The sequence below is a fragment of the Copadichromis virginalis genome, linkage group LG7 (genome assembly GCF_057382275.1).
Source record: "Copadichromis virginalis isolate Kocher_CV1m ecotype Utaka linkage group LG7, C_Virginalis_male_GT1.1, whole genome shotgun sequence".
Classification (NCBI taxonomy): Eukaryota; Metazoa; Chordata; class Actinopteri; order Cichliformes; family Cichlidae; genus Copadichromis; species Copadichromis virginalis.
The window spans coordinates 54,062,627-54,080,140 of NC_140624.1; the positions used below are offsets into that span (position 1 = coordinate 54,062,627).

Below are 17,514 nucleotides of genomic sequence, written 5' to 3' on the forward strand. Positions count from 1 at the left end.
CTATAAAAATATGGAAATGTACTGATACGTGATGAGAATTATAATATTTCTGACTGAGTCAAAATTTCCCAGATTCAAATCAAATCGAATCGAATCGATTCGGGACCTTGTGAATCAGAATCGAAACGATTCTAGAAATCAGTGACGACACCCAGTCCTACTTAACACACAGACACACACGTCCACACATAGATATTAATTATAAGCCTGTGAGAACAGAAACTCAAAATCTTTCTATTGGTTTTTCTGAGTGTAGACCCATTTGTAACTGACCTCAGGTCAGCAGGCATTATGTTCCAAAGAACAGGACCACATTGACTGAAAGCTCCCTCAGCTCACTTAGATCTAATTCTGGGAATAGTTAAGAGCTGCACCTGATGACCTGAGTGGTCTGATTGGGTTATCAACAGGAAGCAGGTCACAGAGTTATTGGAGAGGTCGAACCATTGTTTGCTTTATTAGCTCACAAAAGGATTTTCAAGCGTGTCCAAACATTAAAGGTGGACTCATTATATTGATTTCTAACTCCATATTTAAACTCGTGGACACTGCTATTGTAGTTTCACATGATCCACAGTTCAAAATAATCCTTACTTGATGCGACCCCTCAGCTTATCCTCTGCCTGAAACAATTTGCTTTGGCTTCTCGCTCTTTAAGGTAATCCCCTTAAGCCTGTTATCATCAGCTAACGTCATCCATTTTCTTCCCTCGTGCCCTTCGTTTTACTGTACTGCAGAGGTAATGTATTTACTGCTTCACTCTTATCAAAACCTATGATTGTTAAAGAGCATGAGTGTTTACACAAGGGTTTACTAAACTTATGATATGGCCTTAACTTAACAACATAACTTTACATCAAGCACAGACAGGCATTGGAACAGTCTTTTGCATTTTCTTCCCTAAATTTTTTAACAGACATCCCCTGTGGTTTATTCTCACCATTTTAGAAACACTGAAGTCTTCTAGTCTTTCTCGCAGGACCATGATGCTATCCTGAGGGGAGCTTCCCGGGGTATGCCTCACAGAGAGGGCTAGAGAGTTGGTCCCAGGACAGAACCTCAGCATGTAAGAACTGTTGGACCACAAGCACCACACACCAGGAAGAGGGCTGACTGCAGGACCTGGAGACCTGATGAGGAAAAGATTTACTACAATAATCCCCAATATATCAGCTATTGTACATACTTCTCAAGCTCAGTCTTTACAATGTTATTACTGCATGTGGAAATGTTAGAGGTTTATCATATTTAAAATAAATTTTATGCATGTGCATTTTGTGTATATTTCCATCTTAATTTCTTTCATCATTACTCATCATTTACTTCATAAAGCAATTATTTACGATATTACAGTAATACCTTCAAAAGGAAAATACTACTACCTTTCAATAGTCGAAAAGAGACAACAGTAAAATAATAAGAGTCTTACGCTGCTAGCAGCATGAACATGGCATGCTGTCCAGACTTTTGAGCTAATTGGAGGGGTGTGTCTCCATCCTGATTGGGTAAGGTCAATGCCCTTTGACCTCTTGGTTGCTGAATTAAGAATCGGGCAAGGTGAACCAAACCCAAACGCACCGCAACGTGGAGAAGGGTTTCTCTGGGATGATGTTTGACAGCTGGAGAAAAAGAAAAGAAAAGAAAGAATTATCTGGAGGGAGAAAGATGCTGAATAATCTTTCAATCGAGGAGATGTTTAAAAAGCGCTGACACATGTAAAACAGCCTTCTTAGCATGTGTCTTCTGAGTAATCAATGTCAGAATTGTTTGTGTGATTTGTTCATGTAAACAAAAATGACTTTTAGTCAATATGAATGTATTTGGAAATCCCAAATATCAAAAGCGGTATTAGCTTCAAGAATCCAGAACTTTTCCTGCTATTTCAAATAGACTTCCAGTGCATCAACACAGCAGCAGGGCACTGTGCATATAAGGAATGAGTGACTCTGCGTTCTGCCTGTATGCACTATATGAATATTATCATTGCCAACTAAAACCAAATGCTTTCCTAAGCAAACACCTGCTGTGACACAGTTGCTAGATCTAGCCTCCTGCTCACTGGAGTATAAGGGAACATAAACAATGAGTATGAGGACATGTCAGCAGTCGTTATTCCCTATGACTGACTGATCTTTTAACAGTCTGTAGTCTAATGTAGGGCAGCAGGAAAGAGCAAGCGAAAAACCACCAGTAAAATCCTTCTCTCTACATCGTTGTCGTCTTGTAAGCTCAGGAAGAAACTTTAAAAAAGACTATCTTCTGGGTCTTCCCCCCGTCTGTGGGTGAGAGTTACCATGGTACCATCTTTCCAGTGCAGAAACAATGTGCAGAACAATTCAACTATTTCTCTTCTCCTTTCCAAGTCTTGTTGAAACCCCAAAATGAACTGAAATGTCCTGCCGCCTCAACAATGGTGCCATTAAATTGTGACCCAGTTTGGAGAGGGCTGCGAATGCTGCACATGCTCTTTATGCAAAGTTCAACAAACAAGCACGTCATTGTCAAATTGTTGCCATTGCAAATAGTGCACCGCATGGCTATGGGGGCCAAGAGCTACTTTGAATTTGCACCACACCCAAGCTTTGCATCAGCATTTGCTTTTTTTTTTTTAAGCAAACCATGACCATACATGCATTGTCAAATACAAGGACACACACACACACACACAGTCTGAATGCAGCCTTTAGCACTACATGTGAATATGCTGCTTTAGGCTGCCTATAGTCTCATTTGCTTTTTCTTCTTATGATGAATACAAACAGTCTGGAATTGTAAAGGCATAATGAAACAGCTGGACCAGTATATGTAATTCCTAATTTCTTATTTTCATTAAAATTTTGTTATACTGTTGAGCATTTTAATCCTTTTCATTACAAAGGATAGCACAAAACATAATAAATAACTCAATCTAAGGCTAGATGCCAGAAACTCTAGCAATGGGAGTGTAGTGCAAAGGGTTGTGGAAGTTGATTTAGCAGCCACGGAGGTCTGCAGGACAACTCTAATCTGACCAAGAAAGAATAATGGCAATAATTACTTTGTCTTTGGAGCAAACCAGCCTCTGCCTGACTGGCTGCCTGGTCCTCTGAATCATGTGATGACTGAGGTGAGCCGCACAGTCAGATCTCATTGGGTTTGAAACCACTGAACACCAGAGCACCGGAGCAATAATGACCTGAAGGATTAATACGTTCCTTTCCTCAAAACTACAAAAAAAATGTTTTCCAAATGATTCAATAACTTTACTTTTGTGATATCAACGTGTGAAGATAGTAGGCACCTTGTGTGCTCCTTTCTAGCACAATGTTTTATTTATTGTTTTATATTATCTAATACCAGACCTTGCTGCAACCACTCAGTTTCATCTCTGTCTGAAACCAACAGTTTCCCCATATTTCCCTTTAAGGTCAACTTTTCTGATTGGCTGCCCCTTTTTAACAGTGTTGACTAGCAAGTAGGTGGGGTTTCTCTACTCACAGCCAGAGCTGTGTGGCTGAAGTCATGATATTAGGCATATCCACTCTCAGTGGCATCGTTAGACAGCCAAGAGACTGTCCTTATTATATTAAACTTGACCAAGTTTCCATACACTCATCATGCTAATTTGCAGCTTTTAATAATTTTTTTGAAAATTTCTTTTTCCAGGGTGGAATATTTTTACAGCATAGATCTTACTTTTTTTTTTTAAAAATCTATGCACAAGTTTACATTTATTTTGGATTTTCTCTAAAGCACAAAGGCACAACAGTATTTGGTTAAATTTCCCGATAACAATTGCACATTGACCAGACACTTTAACTAGCTTGTAGCATAATTTTGGATGGATATTTGACCACTCTTCTTAGCAGTATTGGTAAAAGCCTTTCTGATGTGTATTTGGGATTGTGTATCACTCTCCTGTTGTAACACTCAGTTGGTATCAGTACCACAGCAGCAAAACAGCCCCAAAGCATGATGCTGCCACCACTGTGCTTAACAGTTAGTGCAGTCTTCTTGGGTTTAAAAACCTTACCTTTACCTTACCTGCCTCCAAACAAACTCTTGTCAATGTGACAAAAGAGCTCAATCTTTCTGTCTTATGCCCATAAAACTTTTCTCCAGAAGCGATTTGACTTGTCCATGTGGGCAGCTACAAATTTTAGTTGATTCCCTTTATCAGCGCCCTCTCATTTGTTCATCCATCCATCCATTCGCTTCCGCTTATCCTTTTCAGGGTCGCGGGGGGCGCTGGAGCCTATCCCAGCTGTCATAGGGCGAAAGGCGGGGTACACCCTGGACAGGTCGCCAGTCTGTCGCAGGGCTAACACATAGGGACAGACAACCATTCACACTCACATTCACTCGCACATTCACACCTAGTGGCAATTTGGATTAACCAATTAACCTATCCCCACAAGCTGCATGTCTTTGGACGGTGGGAGGAAGCCTCTCATTTGTTGATGACGCAAAACACGTTCCACTGAGAACAGCGACTGGTATTCCTGCAGTTTACAGGTCATGTCAGGCTTGAGTTGGTGGTTCCTGGGTTGTTCTTGAACATTCTAACCAAGTTCCTCTCATCTGAGGCTGGCAGGTTGGGTTTTCTTCCAGACCTTGGCAAGTGCCAACATATCCAAAAAACTTGTGATTGCTTACAGTTGTTTGATCTAATGATCTTGCAATCTCTGATTATTTAGAAATGGCTTCAAGAGACCTCAACTTGTGTAAATCTACCGTTATTACTTGGACATTCCCATTTTTCAGAGTACTGGTCAATCTAATGAGTGCTGTCAAAAAATTTGTTTTATTGCTGGCAAAAAAAACAGTTAATCATGATTGAATCATGATTGAATCATGATTATTAACGAGATGTTAATAGGCCTTCACCTTGTCACATTAAAAGACATAAAAGAATCTTCAGCACCACGTAAAAGTTTAAAGTCAAAGCATGTATATATTTGAGCCTGTGTGGATGAAAGCTTCAAAATAAATTCAAAGTTGTGTACCCACAATTGTACTTTTTAAAGTCATTAAAGATGTGTGGTGTACAATTATTCTACCATGGAAAAAGAACATGAAGCAAAAATAATACGAAAACACATTTGGGCTTTAGAGATAGAAACCTGAGATGCAAGTGGTTACTGAAGTCTCCAGAAACTAACCTCCGACTTAAAGTTGGACGTTTCATTTCATTACCTTCTTTAGGTTGGCCATCTGTTTTCCACTGCTGAGGGTAATCCATGTTAGCCAAAGCATGTGTGATCTTCTCATCCAGCAGCCGAAGATCAGCTGAACTTTTATTGATCTCCACCTCCTGCTCAAGGTGAGCTAACTGTTCAACAAAGAGCTCATCATCCTCTCCCTGTGCGCAACAAGGAAACTTCTTCAGGATCTCTAAGAAGCTCTGGGGGTCAAGCTGGTCTCTGTTTTCACTTAGGTATTCTGCTACTTCCTGGGCATCATCCCTGACGTACTTAAAGGACGCTTCCCCCTCACAAGGTTTGACTTTGTTCTCAATGTGAAAGTAGGATGTGACAAAAACAACTTCCTCAAGGTTGTGGCCTGTGGAATATAGAGAAAATCATTTTAAAAAATCAAAGCAGGAAGTGATGACAACGTGAGAGCCAAAGTGGTTGACTAAAGGACATACCTGGAACTGTGAAGCAGAGACTCAAGCCATCATTGGCTCTTTTTGCTCTAATAACGTGTGCAAGTCTAGAGCCTTGTACAACAATGTAGAAATCTGCATGTTCAGAAACTCTGGTTTGCAGCCTTACATGAGCCTCCACTTGTCCCTGGTTTGAGAAACAGAAAGTCAGGCAATATTATCACCCTTGAGCATGATTTCTAGTAGAACTGAAGAATATTCTATCACTTTGGCTAGAAATCACCAACTTATGCGATTGAGTCCAATGATGATGTTTCAAAGATGTGTACCAAGTTTGCAAGAACTTGCAATCAGTTGCAATTCAGAGCAACTTTTGTGCATCAAGACAGTGATAAAACAGTAATAAGACAGAGCCACTCTGCTGTCAGTGTGCAAGAGAATGTGATAACAAAGCAATTAACTCTGATACATCGATGATAATCATGAACTTATTGCGAATCTATTGCCATCAACATGCACAGAATTTCTCACTAAACATTAATTTGCATTAACTACTTACATTCAGAGTCCAGCCAGAACCTCATGTATTTGAAATATATATTCAGAAATTCCTTCACAAAATTAGAGACAAAATGGCACAGATGCTCAGCAACCTTGATTGTATAGTCAGTTGGCAACCGGTTGAATCAAGCCCACATATGCAAAGAAACTTGTCCCAGGTGACTTGTGCTCATCTTGACAATCCATCTGCGTTTTTAAGTCAGACAGCAATTATCTGCAAATCTTTACCAATCTGTCACAGTGTGGTTGTAGTCAGTCCAAGTCAGACTGTGACTGTTTGGAGACAAGTTGCCTCCCACCAGGCAACCTGTGGCTTATCATTCAACTTCTTGGTGACCAAATGATCACTGCAACTACTTACAATCTGTCAATTCAATTCAATTTTATTTATATAGCGCCAAATCACAACAACAGTCGCCTCAAGCCGCTTCATATTGTAAGGCAGACCCTACAATAATACCACCAAACATAAAAAAAGTTTATGCAATTACTGGGAAACCACCAGTTGTTCCTAGGATGCAAAATGTAAAAACAGGCCATCCTATTTTAAATCTAGTGTGACCGAGCCACTAAGTGTGACCTATACTGTAAGAAACCCGAACTTAAAAAGGCAAAAAATGGGCGATTTAGTTTCACAACTTTTACTGCACTCCTTGTACTTAACCCTCCTGTTGTGTTTTCCCAGGAAGAAAACAGGGGCTCTTATGTTCTCACAATCTATCCTATGAAGAGATTCTACTTTTTAACCCACTCTAGCCTTTTTTCCTGCATTATCCGACTATACGACTGTCATAACTTTACCATCTTTTATGGATATCAGCAGGAAACATGAAGGCACTGACTTATTCTGTTTGTACACAAACACCAGCAACAACCACCAAGGTTTTCTTGCATTCCAGCTCATACATTGCAAAGAAAACACAATGACATCGAATCAGGAATATGCTGGAAGGACAACTGTCCTCTGTAAACACTGTCCTCGTGCCAGTATAGATAGCTCAACACTGGAATTCATCTACTTGGTATTATGTTCATCCATAAGAGAGTCGGCAAACAGTTTGTCCGGACTCTGACGTTCCAGATACATTGTGTGCAATACTCTTATCTAAAACATGTCACTTTCTAATGGATTGGAAGTGCCTGCAGTGATTTCACTTTCAAGGAATTTTTTTCTCAGGACAACTTATGTCTTCAAACATGTTTTGACCTATATTATACATGCGAGTATAGGTCAATCTTTCCCATGGAAACAAAAACAAAACAAAACAAAAAGTCTATAATCATTTCAACTGCACTTAAAATCTGGTTCCAGTCAAATTTCTAACCTTTACCCCTGTTCTTTGGAAACCCTTGGGGGTTTCAAGAGTTGCTATCTTCCTGTTGTTTGCGAGGCTGCTATTTGAAAGTGATAAACAGGTCTGACTCAAGCTGCAGTTTCTCCGTTTTCAGCGGTTAGCTGCAGTACCACTTAGTGCACACTTATCTCTGATTGTTTTTCCGCATAACAGAAGATAAGATTTCATCCTGCTGCTTGTGTAGCCTTCGTTATTTCCTGTAAGTCTAACTCCACATGAAGAGTCATTCATAAAAGTACATTTACAAAAAAAATATAATAGAATTTATTTAGATATTAATGCTATGTGCAGTTTTCTGTATTTTTTATACTGTATTCCTTTGTAAATGTCTATAAAAGACACATCACACAATATTGTTTGATTGCATTTTGAATCCTGCACAGAGGATATAGTTTCCACTCAATTGTCTCAACATTGTCCCATAGCCTCAGACAATATTACTTTAAGAGGGGCAAAATTTGATCAGACAAATCTGTACCTCCTGAGTCTTGGAGATTAGAACAGAGGTTGGCTGGGGTTGCGATATGACAACACACCGATGTGATCTATGGCCTTTTTTCCAGGGCACCGTCATGACACAACCTGATCCAGTAACAATGAAATATTCAACACCTTGTGGTTTTTTACTTCATGCCTTCCACGTGGCAAGGTTGAAGGTCGGGGAGTATATTTAGTTATGAATACAAGGTTTTTCATATATGCCTGCTATGAATCCACAAGGTGCTTTTGCTGTTGTGTGACATAACAACTGGGCTGCTTTGTTTTTAATGTTTATTTTTATTAAAACACTAACACTAAACACAAATTAAAACACTAAATGATACACCAGAGAGATGGTCTTCTAACCTCCGCATGTTATTGTCCATTCAGTGTGGGGGGTGGGAGGAAAAACAACATCAAATCTGCTGCCCGGTCTCCAGGAAACCTGTAGTTGTCAGCTCTACAGCTCTTTGCCATGATCTCCTGAGTGTATCACACGGGTGATGTCAGGGGAGTAAGATCAGTGCCACCGCAAAAACAAAAACAGCTCCAATAACAGTTAGCTCCCCTCAGTGCAAAGACCTACTGATGTCAGCTCTCAAGCATAGTTATTTCAGTTTAATAACCAATACAAATAACATTTGGTATCATTAAGAAAAACTGCACTGTGCAATGGAGTCTGCTATAATCATAGAGTCACTATAAACCCTCATAGCCTATTTAATTTGATCAAAGAACAACAGAGGCCACCGTTCCACTTACTTCCACATGCTCTAAGATGATATGCTCATGAACGTTCACACACAAAGGCATTACATTAAGCAAAACAATTGTCCAACCACAAGTATGTGACAGTACGTCACACACTACCATAGCGACACTATGGGCTGTTCACATCTGAACTAACATAAACTCCAGAGTCTTGAGAGTGACAACCAGCTAGTGCTGAAGGCCTTTTCTCATGCTCAGCTGAGACACATACCTCTGATTTAATCTGCTGTGCAAATGGGATACTAATAACTAGTCTACATGTCAAAAGGGGCTGGTGCAGTGCCACAACCATTCATCTCAAAGAAAAGTCCTGTCAGTAGACTAGCTGTTACATAATATTCTCAAGAAGTAGTGAAATGAATAATTACGACATCTGAGAAAGCAGCTGTAATAGGAGAGCGTGTCTATTTGGTGAAGTAATGTTGTTTTATCCTTTATGGACAACTTTCTTGTTCCGCATCAATAAATATTTGGAAACGTGAGTCTTTCTGTTGGTTTGACATGTGAAAAGCAAACACAATCATCACAGCACTTAAAGGGGAAAAAACCCCATAAACCATTACACACACACATACCTGCTATAGTTTAAAGGAAACCACCATTACACTACACAAACCACACTCGCAATCTAACAAACATTGTAATAAGGGGACACCCAATCTATCTTCATTTGTCAAAATGTGGCAGTACTGCGCTGAGATAAAAGCTGCTGTTAAGGGGAAAAAAAGAGCCTTGCAAGCAGATGTGTACTGGTTTAAGTGGAGCCCAACAATGCATTCACCAGCCACTTTACTTAGTACACCTTCCTATTAAGTTGGACCCCTTTTGCCTTCAGAAAAGCTTTAATTCTTCATGTTGTAGGTTAAACTAGCGGTCCCCAACCTTTTTTGGGCCACGGACCGTTTTTTTGTCCGACAATATTTTCACAGACCGCCCTTTAAGGTGTCGCGAATAAAAACAACAAAATAAAATCAGTACCCGTACCAAAAAAGGAGGATGTATTCATAACACACGGGGAAAGACCCAGGGAACGATAAAAACGATTTAAAAAAAAAAAAAAAACGATAACTGAAAAAAAAAAAACCCTGAAAACCATAAGTTTAACAACCGAGCCTTAACTCTCGTGGCCCGGGGGTTGGGGGCCGCTGGGTTACAACCAAACAACCAGTCTGATCACCTGCCTCCCCAGTTCTGATGCTCAAACCGAGCAGGTCATCTTAACCATGTTTACATGTCCTGAGTTGCTTTTTGGATTAATGAGCAGTTGACCAAGTGTACCTAGCGTACTGTAGCCCCAGTGACCTAATCCCTAAATTAGGGATTGTGAGTCCCAAGCAGAGTGGCTCAGTAGAAGTGTTCTGGGCCCATAACCCAAAGGTCGATGGCTCAAAACCATCCTCTGCTCGAAAAATATTTAACCACAATTTTGTTGTACAATGACAAAAGGCTATTCTATTCTAATAAAGTGTATGTGCGAGCATATGCTGATATTGTTACGACCCGGCTCAAAAGCCGCAACATAAAAAAAAAAGGAGATGAATAACAGAGTGTGGGTGAGAAGAGGTTTCATCCTAAAATGGAAAACCAGGTTGGCTAAAATGGCTGGTGCCACCAAGGCAAAGACTAGTGCACTGCCAGAAAGCTTGCCTCAGGTATGCTTTTATCCACACCTGACTAGGTGTGGCCAATTAGCACCAGCTGAAAACACTGAGACGATTAAAAGCTGCAGAGGGACGTAACACCTCCTCCCTTAAAAGGGTTCCTCTAGGACCCTTAAATTTATTAAAAGCCCCTCTGAAGCCTTCAGTTCCTTGACCCACAAACCTGGAATAAAAGTTAAAGCTAACAGAAGCACAGTGTTCACGTTATAGTTGGCATCTCTAAGCATGGATGGGCATGAGGATTTGAAGTTGCCACACTGAACAGACAAAAAGTAACATGTGACCAACACAAAGGAGCACAACAGTCACAAACCCAAAATGATTACCTGATCTGCTACAACACAAAACCAAAAGTAGCAACAAATAATCACAACTAAGTGATCTGTTGTCTCCACCACACAAACAGTCACATACAAGTGGCCCTATACCACAACAAGTTACTTTAATCCAAAAAGTTCAGTAAATCAAGCACACTAGTGACCAACCACAAAATGGAGAGCTATGGCCACACAATGATCACATCAAGGGTGGCTCAGCACCCCACAGTGTTATTGCCATCACCTGGCCAACAACACTCACAAGTGATCCAACAAAATAGCCATATTCCCCACAACACTAAAGGTCACAGCACAAAACACTCACCTCACAAGGATCTCATTAGCATCCATCCACACTGACATATGCACACTTAAAAACAGCCTACCTGCCTCAGCTACAGACCATAATCAAGAATGGTCTCAAACCTCCTACCAAGTTTGGTGCCACTGATTTACTATGTGCAACTCCCAGCCTAAAACACTAAAAACAACAAAACCCTTACTTTTCCTACCCTAGTCTTCAGTGGTGTACCAGGCTCGAGGCAACTTTAAACGCGAACTCGAGAGCAGGCAGCAGACCAGAGATATAGTCTCCTACCAAACTCTGAAGCGTACCCCCACCCAGGATAGCCACCAAACACAATAAACTAAAACAATAAAGCAAAACAACAAACAAGTGCTTCGATGGAAGGGCAGCACAGCCACCCAGCTGAAACACACTAACTAAAGGGAGTTTGCACAATTACAGTGACCACCATCACTCACCCACTTAAAAGCAAAACAAACTGACATTCAGTCTCCACTAAAATGTCCAAATATCCCGGACGAGCCCCCACTTATGTTACGACCCGGCTCAAAAGCCACAACATAAAAAAAGGAGATGAATAACAGAGTGTGTGTGAGAAGAGGTTTCATCCTAAAATGGAAAACCAGGTTGGCTAAAATGGCTTGTGCCACCAAGGCAAAGACTAGTGCACTGCCGGAAAGCTTGCCTCAGGTATGCTTTTATCCACACCTGACTAGGTGTGGCCAATTAGCACCAGCTGAAAACACTGAGACGATTAAAAGCTGCAGAGGGACGTAACAGATATTAACAACTGATACTGGCCTATAACAGATGTATCGTCCTGCCAGGTATGTTGACATGTGCCAATACAAAAGCGTTTTCACAGAAAATAATCCAGATTACAAAAATGGAGCCAATTTTAAAGAATTGTTTTTCAACAAAATGTACCATAATTGTATCAGGATCAACCTGGGTTATTCTTATTATCATCTGTCAATATTAGCTATTTGCCAATCAATTGGTATCTGCATTTATAATAGCCAGTAAATTCAAGTTTAAAATACAAAGGGAACCAGGTGAAAACACCCTTCAGCTATGTTATGAATGTTAACATTGCATAGTTTGTCCAGCAGAGGCACTTTGCAACTTCCTTGTTGGAACCACATATGTTTGGAAGACCACAAACATAACAACCACGTGATCCAAGCAGAGTCAGACACAGCATAAATGTGTAAATAAATAACTTCACATAATAAATGTTAGGGAAATTTATTTATGTTTCATTTCTGAAAGCCAAAAACTATTGGCCGGCATATTGAGTTGGCCGGAATATTGAATATTTATGCTGACTTGCTCACAACAGCACTGCTAACATCCTGATGTTAAGCAGTTGTTATGGTTACCCTATTTACCACCTTATTTGGCAATCCACAGATTTAGATCAACTAAAATGACCTGAAAAATATAAAATAATGTACAAAAAATGTTAAAATTACTATTTACCCCTCCAGAACACAAATATGTCAGGCAGATTTCTATATAATAGCAGTAACAGCAGAATTTTGGGGGTTTTTTTTAAATCTGCTGTCTAGTTTATCACATTTAAGCCTCATTAATAGTTTCAGATCCTTAAGCATGAACGAATGTGGTGGCAAACCAAGAAAGAAGCAAGCTGCTGGTGTTGCTACAACTGGAAATGCAGTTAGTTCAGCCTCTGTTGTGGTAAAATTGCACTTTCCATTTCACCAACATGGCCACACATTCTTCTTTCAGGGGCATAAGTTTGATTCAATCATGCACCTGGACAAACAAAATGACTTTCGCATGAACCTGAAGCTAAACTACAGCTCAATAAAATCTCCTTCCACACAGGAACTCCCAACGCTTTTTCCATCCAACTCATGGCAGCCACTTCTCCATTGATCTCGTTCATCAGTATTTGCTATGGGCATGACACTGTGTTGCGTGCGTGGAGGTGCGCCATAAAACTTTACTAGGCATGCTACAATAGTAGTCTTTATATCACAGCAGTGTGCCACAGCTTGTCTACACAAAGCCCAGCATTGAAATCTGGATCTCATTCAGTCCTGAGAGTTGCTCCTGTTCAGCTGTGTCCTCTGAGGGTGGAGACACCACTTCCTCTTAGTATGTGTAAGTTCTAGCGCCCATAATGATTCACATGTCTGGGCCTCGAGACCGGCCCTCCATCAGATTCTGTGAGCGAATGGAGGCAACGATTTCGAAGCGACCCCCACCCCCATCACCATCCCTCTCTCAAACTGGTGACACAGCAAAACAAGCAGGCACTCCGCTTACCAGAAATCTGGCAACGCTTCAGTGACTGGCCCACCCAGGCTTCCACATTTACAGGAGAATAGGCAGAGAGAGAGTGAAAGAGGAAAAGAGAGAAAGAGATGGCGAAACAAAACTAAAACGTCCAAAAGTTAAAACAAAAAAAGTTGAAAAGACAACAATTTGACAATTTTAGAAAAGAAAATCCACTTTTCTTTTTTTTTTAAACTTGTGTAACCAGTAGTTTTTAAAGAGCCAAGAATACTCTATTATTCTTAGTCCCATGTTCACTATGGGAGCCATGCTTTCAGAAGCCCTTGTCATGTGGTGGGCGGCATAGAGCCTGGCTTCCCCAGGGACTGAAACCCTGCTGGGTTGGGTTTCACCTGCGACACAAGGCTCACTAGTCAACCAGTGCACACAGAGAGAGTCAGGACTGAGAGAGGAGGAGGATAGCTGGAGGGAAACACTTCTGCTGAGGTAAAAAAAAAATCATGCCTGAAACATAAGGCTTTGGGGTCAGTATCAGCCTGGCAAAGACCTCAATCTGGGCCACTTGATGGCTTTGGAGTATATGAAAGAGGGCATAGATTTTGCACTTTCAACTGTGTTTTCTTAAGGTTCACAGCTTTTCTTACTGATAAAGATACCACCCCCCCCCCCACCCACCCACCCACACACACCCCACCCCACATTGCCATTGTTGTTCATATTACACCAGAGTAATTAATAGATAAACTTGAACAGAAAATCTTCTGTTTTTAATTGTTACTATCGCCTGTAGAAATTTCTGTTTTTACAATGGGTCCACAGAAAAATAAATAAAACCTTTTCTGTATATTAATGAAGACTTTCAGTTTTGCAGTTGCAAGAGAGTCTGGGCAATGACCAATGACAATTTCTTTGATTTACTACAGCATGTCTGTGAAGGTTCTCAGTCATCCAGGTCATCGTAGTCAAAGGAGCTTGCAAAGAAAAGCATCTGGACTTCTTTAAGTTACTTGAAGACGTTTCACCTCTCATCCGAGAAGCTTCTTCAGTTCTAAGGTCAAATGGTGGAGAGTCCCAGATATAAACCTAGTGGGAGTGACCCCCCACAGAGGGACAAAAGGACCCCCTGATGATCCTCTAATCGCCTGAGCCAAGGTGTGAAACTGGGTGTGGGTCCCAATCAGCCAGAGTTTCTACAGCAACTTTTCCATATAGAATAGAATTCAGAATAAGCATGTAAAAAATAAACACCTGCTGTTCAAATTGCACTTCTTGTTCTTCTTCTATGAATTGGAATTAAATGTGTCTTTGACAGTAATGGAAACTGTGGACCATCATGCAGAATAAGTTTGACAACCCTGCATTATGCAAACACCTCAGACACACACAAGCTAAGGAGGTAGTCACTTACAAATAAAGGCAGCTCCCTCTGGTTCACGTCCATTTTCTCTCCATCCACCAAAGACCTGGAGACAAAACAGAGGTGTTACTATGACATCGGGTTAATAACAGCACCGCCTAATGTAACCTATAGCCATGCTACAACTGAAGCATTGAATGTTGCACCAAATTTATTGCACTTATGTTATTGTTTGGCGTGAAACTTTAACCTCCAAGATCTGACCCTCCTCTTAGCCCCACTGTCTCCCAAAGTCAGGACCAAGAGATCGCTTGCTATTTTTGTGTGCCACGTTTCAAAACATTTCCTGAGGTGAGTAAGATGAAGACTCTTATAGGGCTTAGTTCGCTGCCTGCATGAATGGAAAAACAATAGCCTTCAGACAGGATACAGCAGTGGTAGAAAGGGTAACTGTATCATCAGCACACACCTGATCCACTGTGACTTCAGTCTCAGCTGTGAATAGTGCATGACTTCAAAGCTGCACAGCAGGTCTGCAGGCTGCTCTTTGTCTAGACACTCATCTGCATCAGCTGGGGCACATCCAGCAGGCCTTGTGGCTCTGCAGACTTTTTGCATGTCCCAAACAGGCAAAAGTTCCATTAAATGAGCCGAATGTTAATGTAATCCTAACCCATAAATGGCTCCCTTGCATGAATAAACTGTAGCCATGATTTTATTTTAGGAAAATTTTCATTTAATTGTAGAAAGTAAGCCACGTGAATGTCCTGGCTAAAATATCGAGGATTTTTTTTTATGGTAACCATAATGAAAAAACAGCTATAGTTTTGGGTAGATTAAGTACTTCCTGCTTTTAAAAGATGAACCTTTAAAAAAAAATCTACCAGTATGCAAGTTTTCACACTTTTGAAGAAATTATGGTTAAAATTGTGTTGTTGGTTTTTTTTAACCAACCAAAATCAGGAATCATGCTTTCATGTTTATTAATTTATTAACTGAATACTCTTCTCGGCTTTGATTTCAATACACATATTTTAATGATTGTTGAATATTTTTTGATTATGCCACTTCTTCCATATAAAAGTACGTAAAGGAAAGGTGGGCAGGTCAATTCATTTACAGTGGTGGAAATGATTATTTTAATTTCTAGCTAAATTTTTAAGAATAGAGCAGGATCTAATTCTGATGGTAGTTTAAATTTAATGGAGAAAGACAGGATATCAAAAAGAAAAAAAGACTACATAGAAATTATAAATCGATTTGCACATCAATGGGTGAAATAAGTTTTTTTACTTATATCTATAGGATTACACTACTGTGATGTACAACTAATGATGGTTAATCTATCCTATTACAGATTTTTTTTTAAAATGCCCACAAATGCGATTGTTCTGCTCATCTTCCCTTTATAGAAAGTTCAAAACAAGATTCACGTCCAAACACAGAAGGAAGACCTCACCTGAGCTTCACGAGCTCAAAAACAACTTTTGAATAGACTGCAGGTGAAAACAAAGATTGGATGACCAGGAAACCAAAGTAAGGCACACCACCATCTACGGATTAACTTTAAACCCAACGTTTATTGTCTATTTTTTTCTAATACTATGCAAAGCATTAGTGTCATTCATTGTCCTCAGTCTGACTATTCAGTATGAAGGAGAAACCTGATATGAGTCGTGGCCAGGCACGCCAGAACAGAGCGTGAGAAAACAGAAAAAAGATTACACATAACCGCACGCTGTCAAAAAGCATTTGGAAAGCATTTTGACATACATAGATGGGAGTATGTAAACCCTGTCTTCATCAGCCCTTTTTCAGATGACGCACGGTTAAACTATTTAATTTCCGTTCACATGGCAAGCTGCAAAAACAGGCTGTCGAAAGCATTTTTATGCACACAGTGAATGACAACTGCATAACTCCACAATTTTCAACATGACGTATTTAAACTTAATAAAAGAGCTCACAAATTCATGAATGATGTATGGCGACTTATGAGCGTCTCCGTAAATTAGAGTTATCGGACTCAGAATGTAAGGTATTACTTAGAGGAAAACCACCTCGCTTTCACACTAATGCATGGAGCAGCCACACAAAGAAGTGAAAACGGGGGACCGCACACATTGTGAGCACTCCTATGAACAATAAATGATCTCCACTGCTACTGTCAGTAGGAAGCGAAACCCCTGCACTTAACAGTCAAATACAGTCAGTAAACGAATCATTTATCTCTCTCCGGGATCACAACAGCGGGTTTGAATAGACGACATAGACAGGGGAAAACGCGCGTTTTGCCTTTTACCTGTGAACGCACCAGCATTTCACTCCATCCACGCCTCACGTGAACAATTAACAAGTAAAAAAAATATATATACAAAAATTAAAAAGTACATGAAAACAGTTTCGCTGTCTGCACACTGCTCCTTCCTTTAAGTTTTAATGAAAATCTGCGTGAAACGAAACTTTTCCGAGTGAGGATGAATCAGCTTCCCATTACCTGCTGCGCTTTCCTCCCTCCCTCCGCTTTCTCGCTCCGGGAGTCTATTTGGAAAGTGTTTGAGCCGCTCGCTTCTGCTCCGCGTAGTAGTTGTGACGAATAAACATACTTTATTAATGCACCTTTTATTCCGAATGAGTTGTTTCTTTCCGCTTCTTTCAGGTTTCCATGTTTTTGCTCCGAGAGAGAGCAGGTTAGGAGTCTGCAGGTGTCGCCAATGTTTTTCCTTTTCCTTTGCTGCCTGTCCTTTTTTTTTTTTTTTTTTTTGGTCCACCCCTTCAAGGACCGGGCAGCATGAGTGAAACCTCTCCGGGAGGCAGGGCCAAACGTGGCGACATGTGCTTAATTCCGTCTCT

The 17,514-nt window shown here is 40.4% G+C and overlaps 1 protein-coding gene across 1 annotated transcript in view; it reads right to left on the reverse strand.

The window, feature by feature from the left end:
- arhgef28a (Rho guanine nucleotide exchange factor (GEF) 28a) overlaps positions 1-17,400 on the reverse strand; it is a 54,437-nt gene extending 37,037 nt beyond the window's left edge. The window contains exons 1-6 of the mRNA XM_085464194.1: positions 17,159-17,400; positions 14,713-14,767; positions 5,630-5,774; positions 5,176-5,541; positions 1,430-1,619; positions 941-1,130 (exon numbers count right to left, since the gene is read on the reverse strand). Of these exons, the coding sequence (XP_085320320.1) occupies positions 941-1,130; positions 1,430-1,619; positions 5,176-5,541; positions 5,630-5,774; positions 14,713-14,745 (924 nt within the window). The 5' untranslated portion in view covers positions 14,746-14,767; positions 17,159-17,400. The remainder of the gene's footprint in view (positions 1-940; positions 1,131-1,429; positions 1,620-5,175; positions 5,542-5,629; positions 5,775-14,712; positions 14,768-17,158) is intronic.
- Between the last annotated feature and the right edge of the window lie 114 nt (positions 17,401-17,514).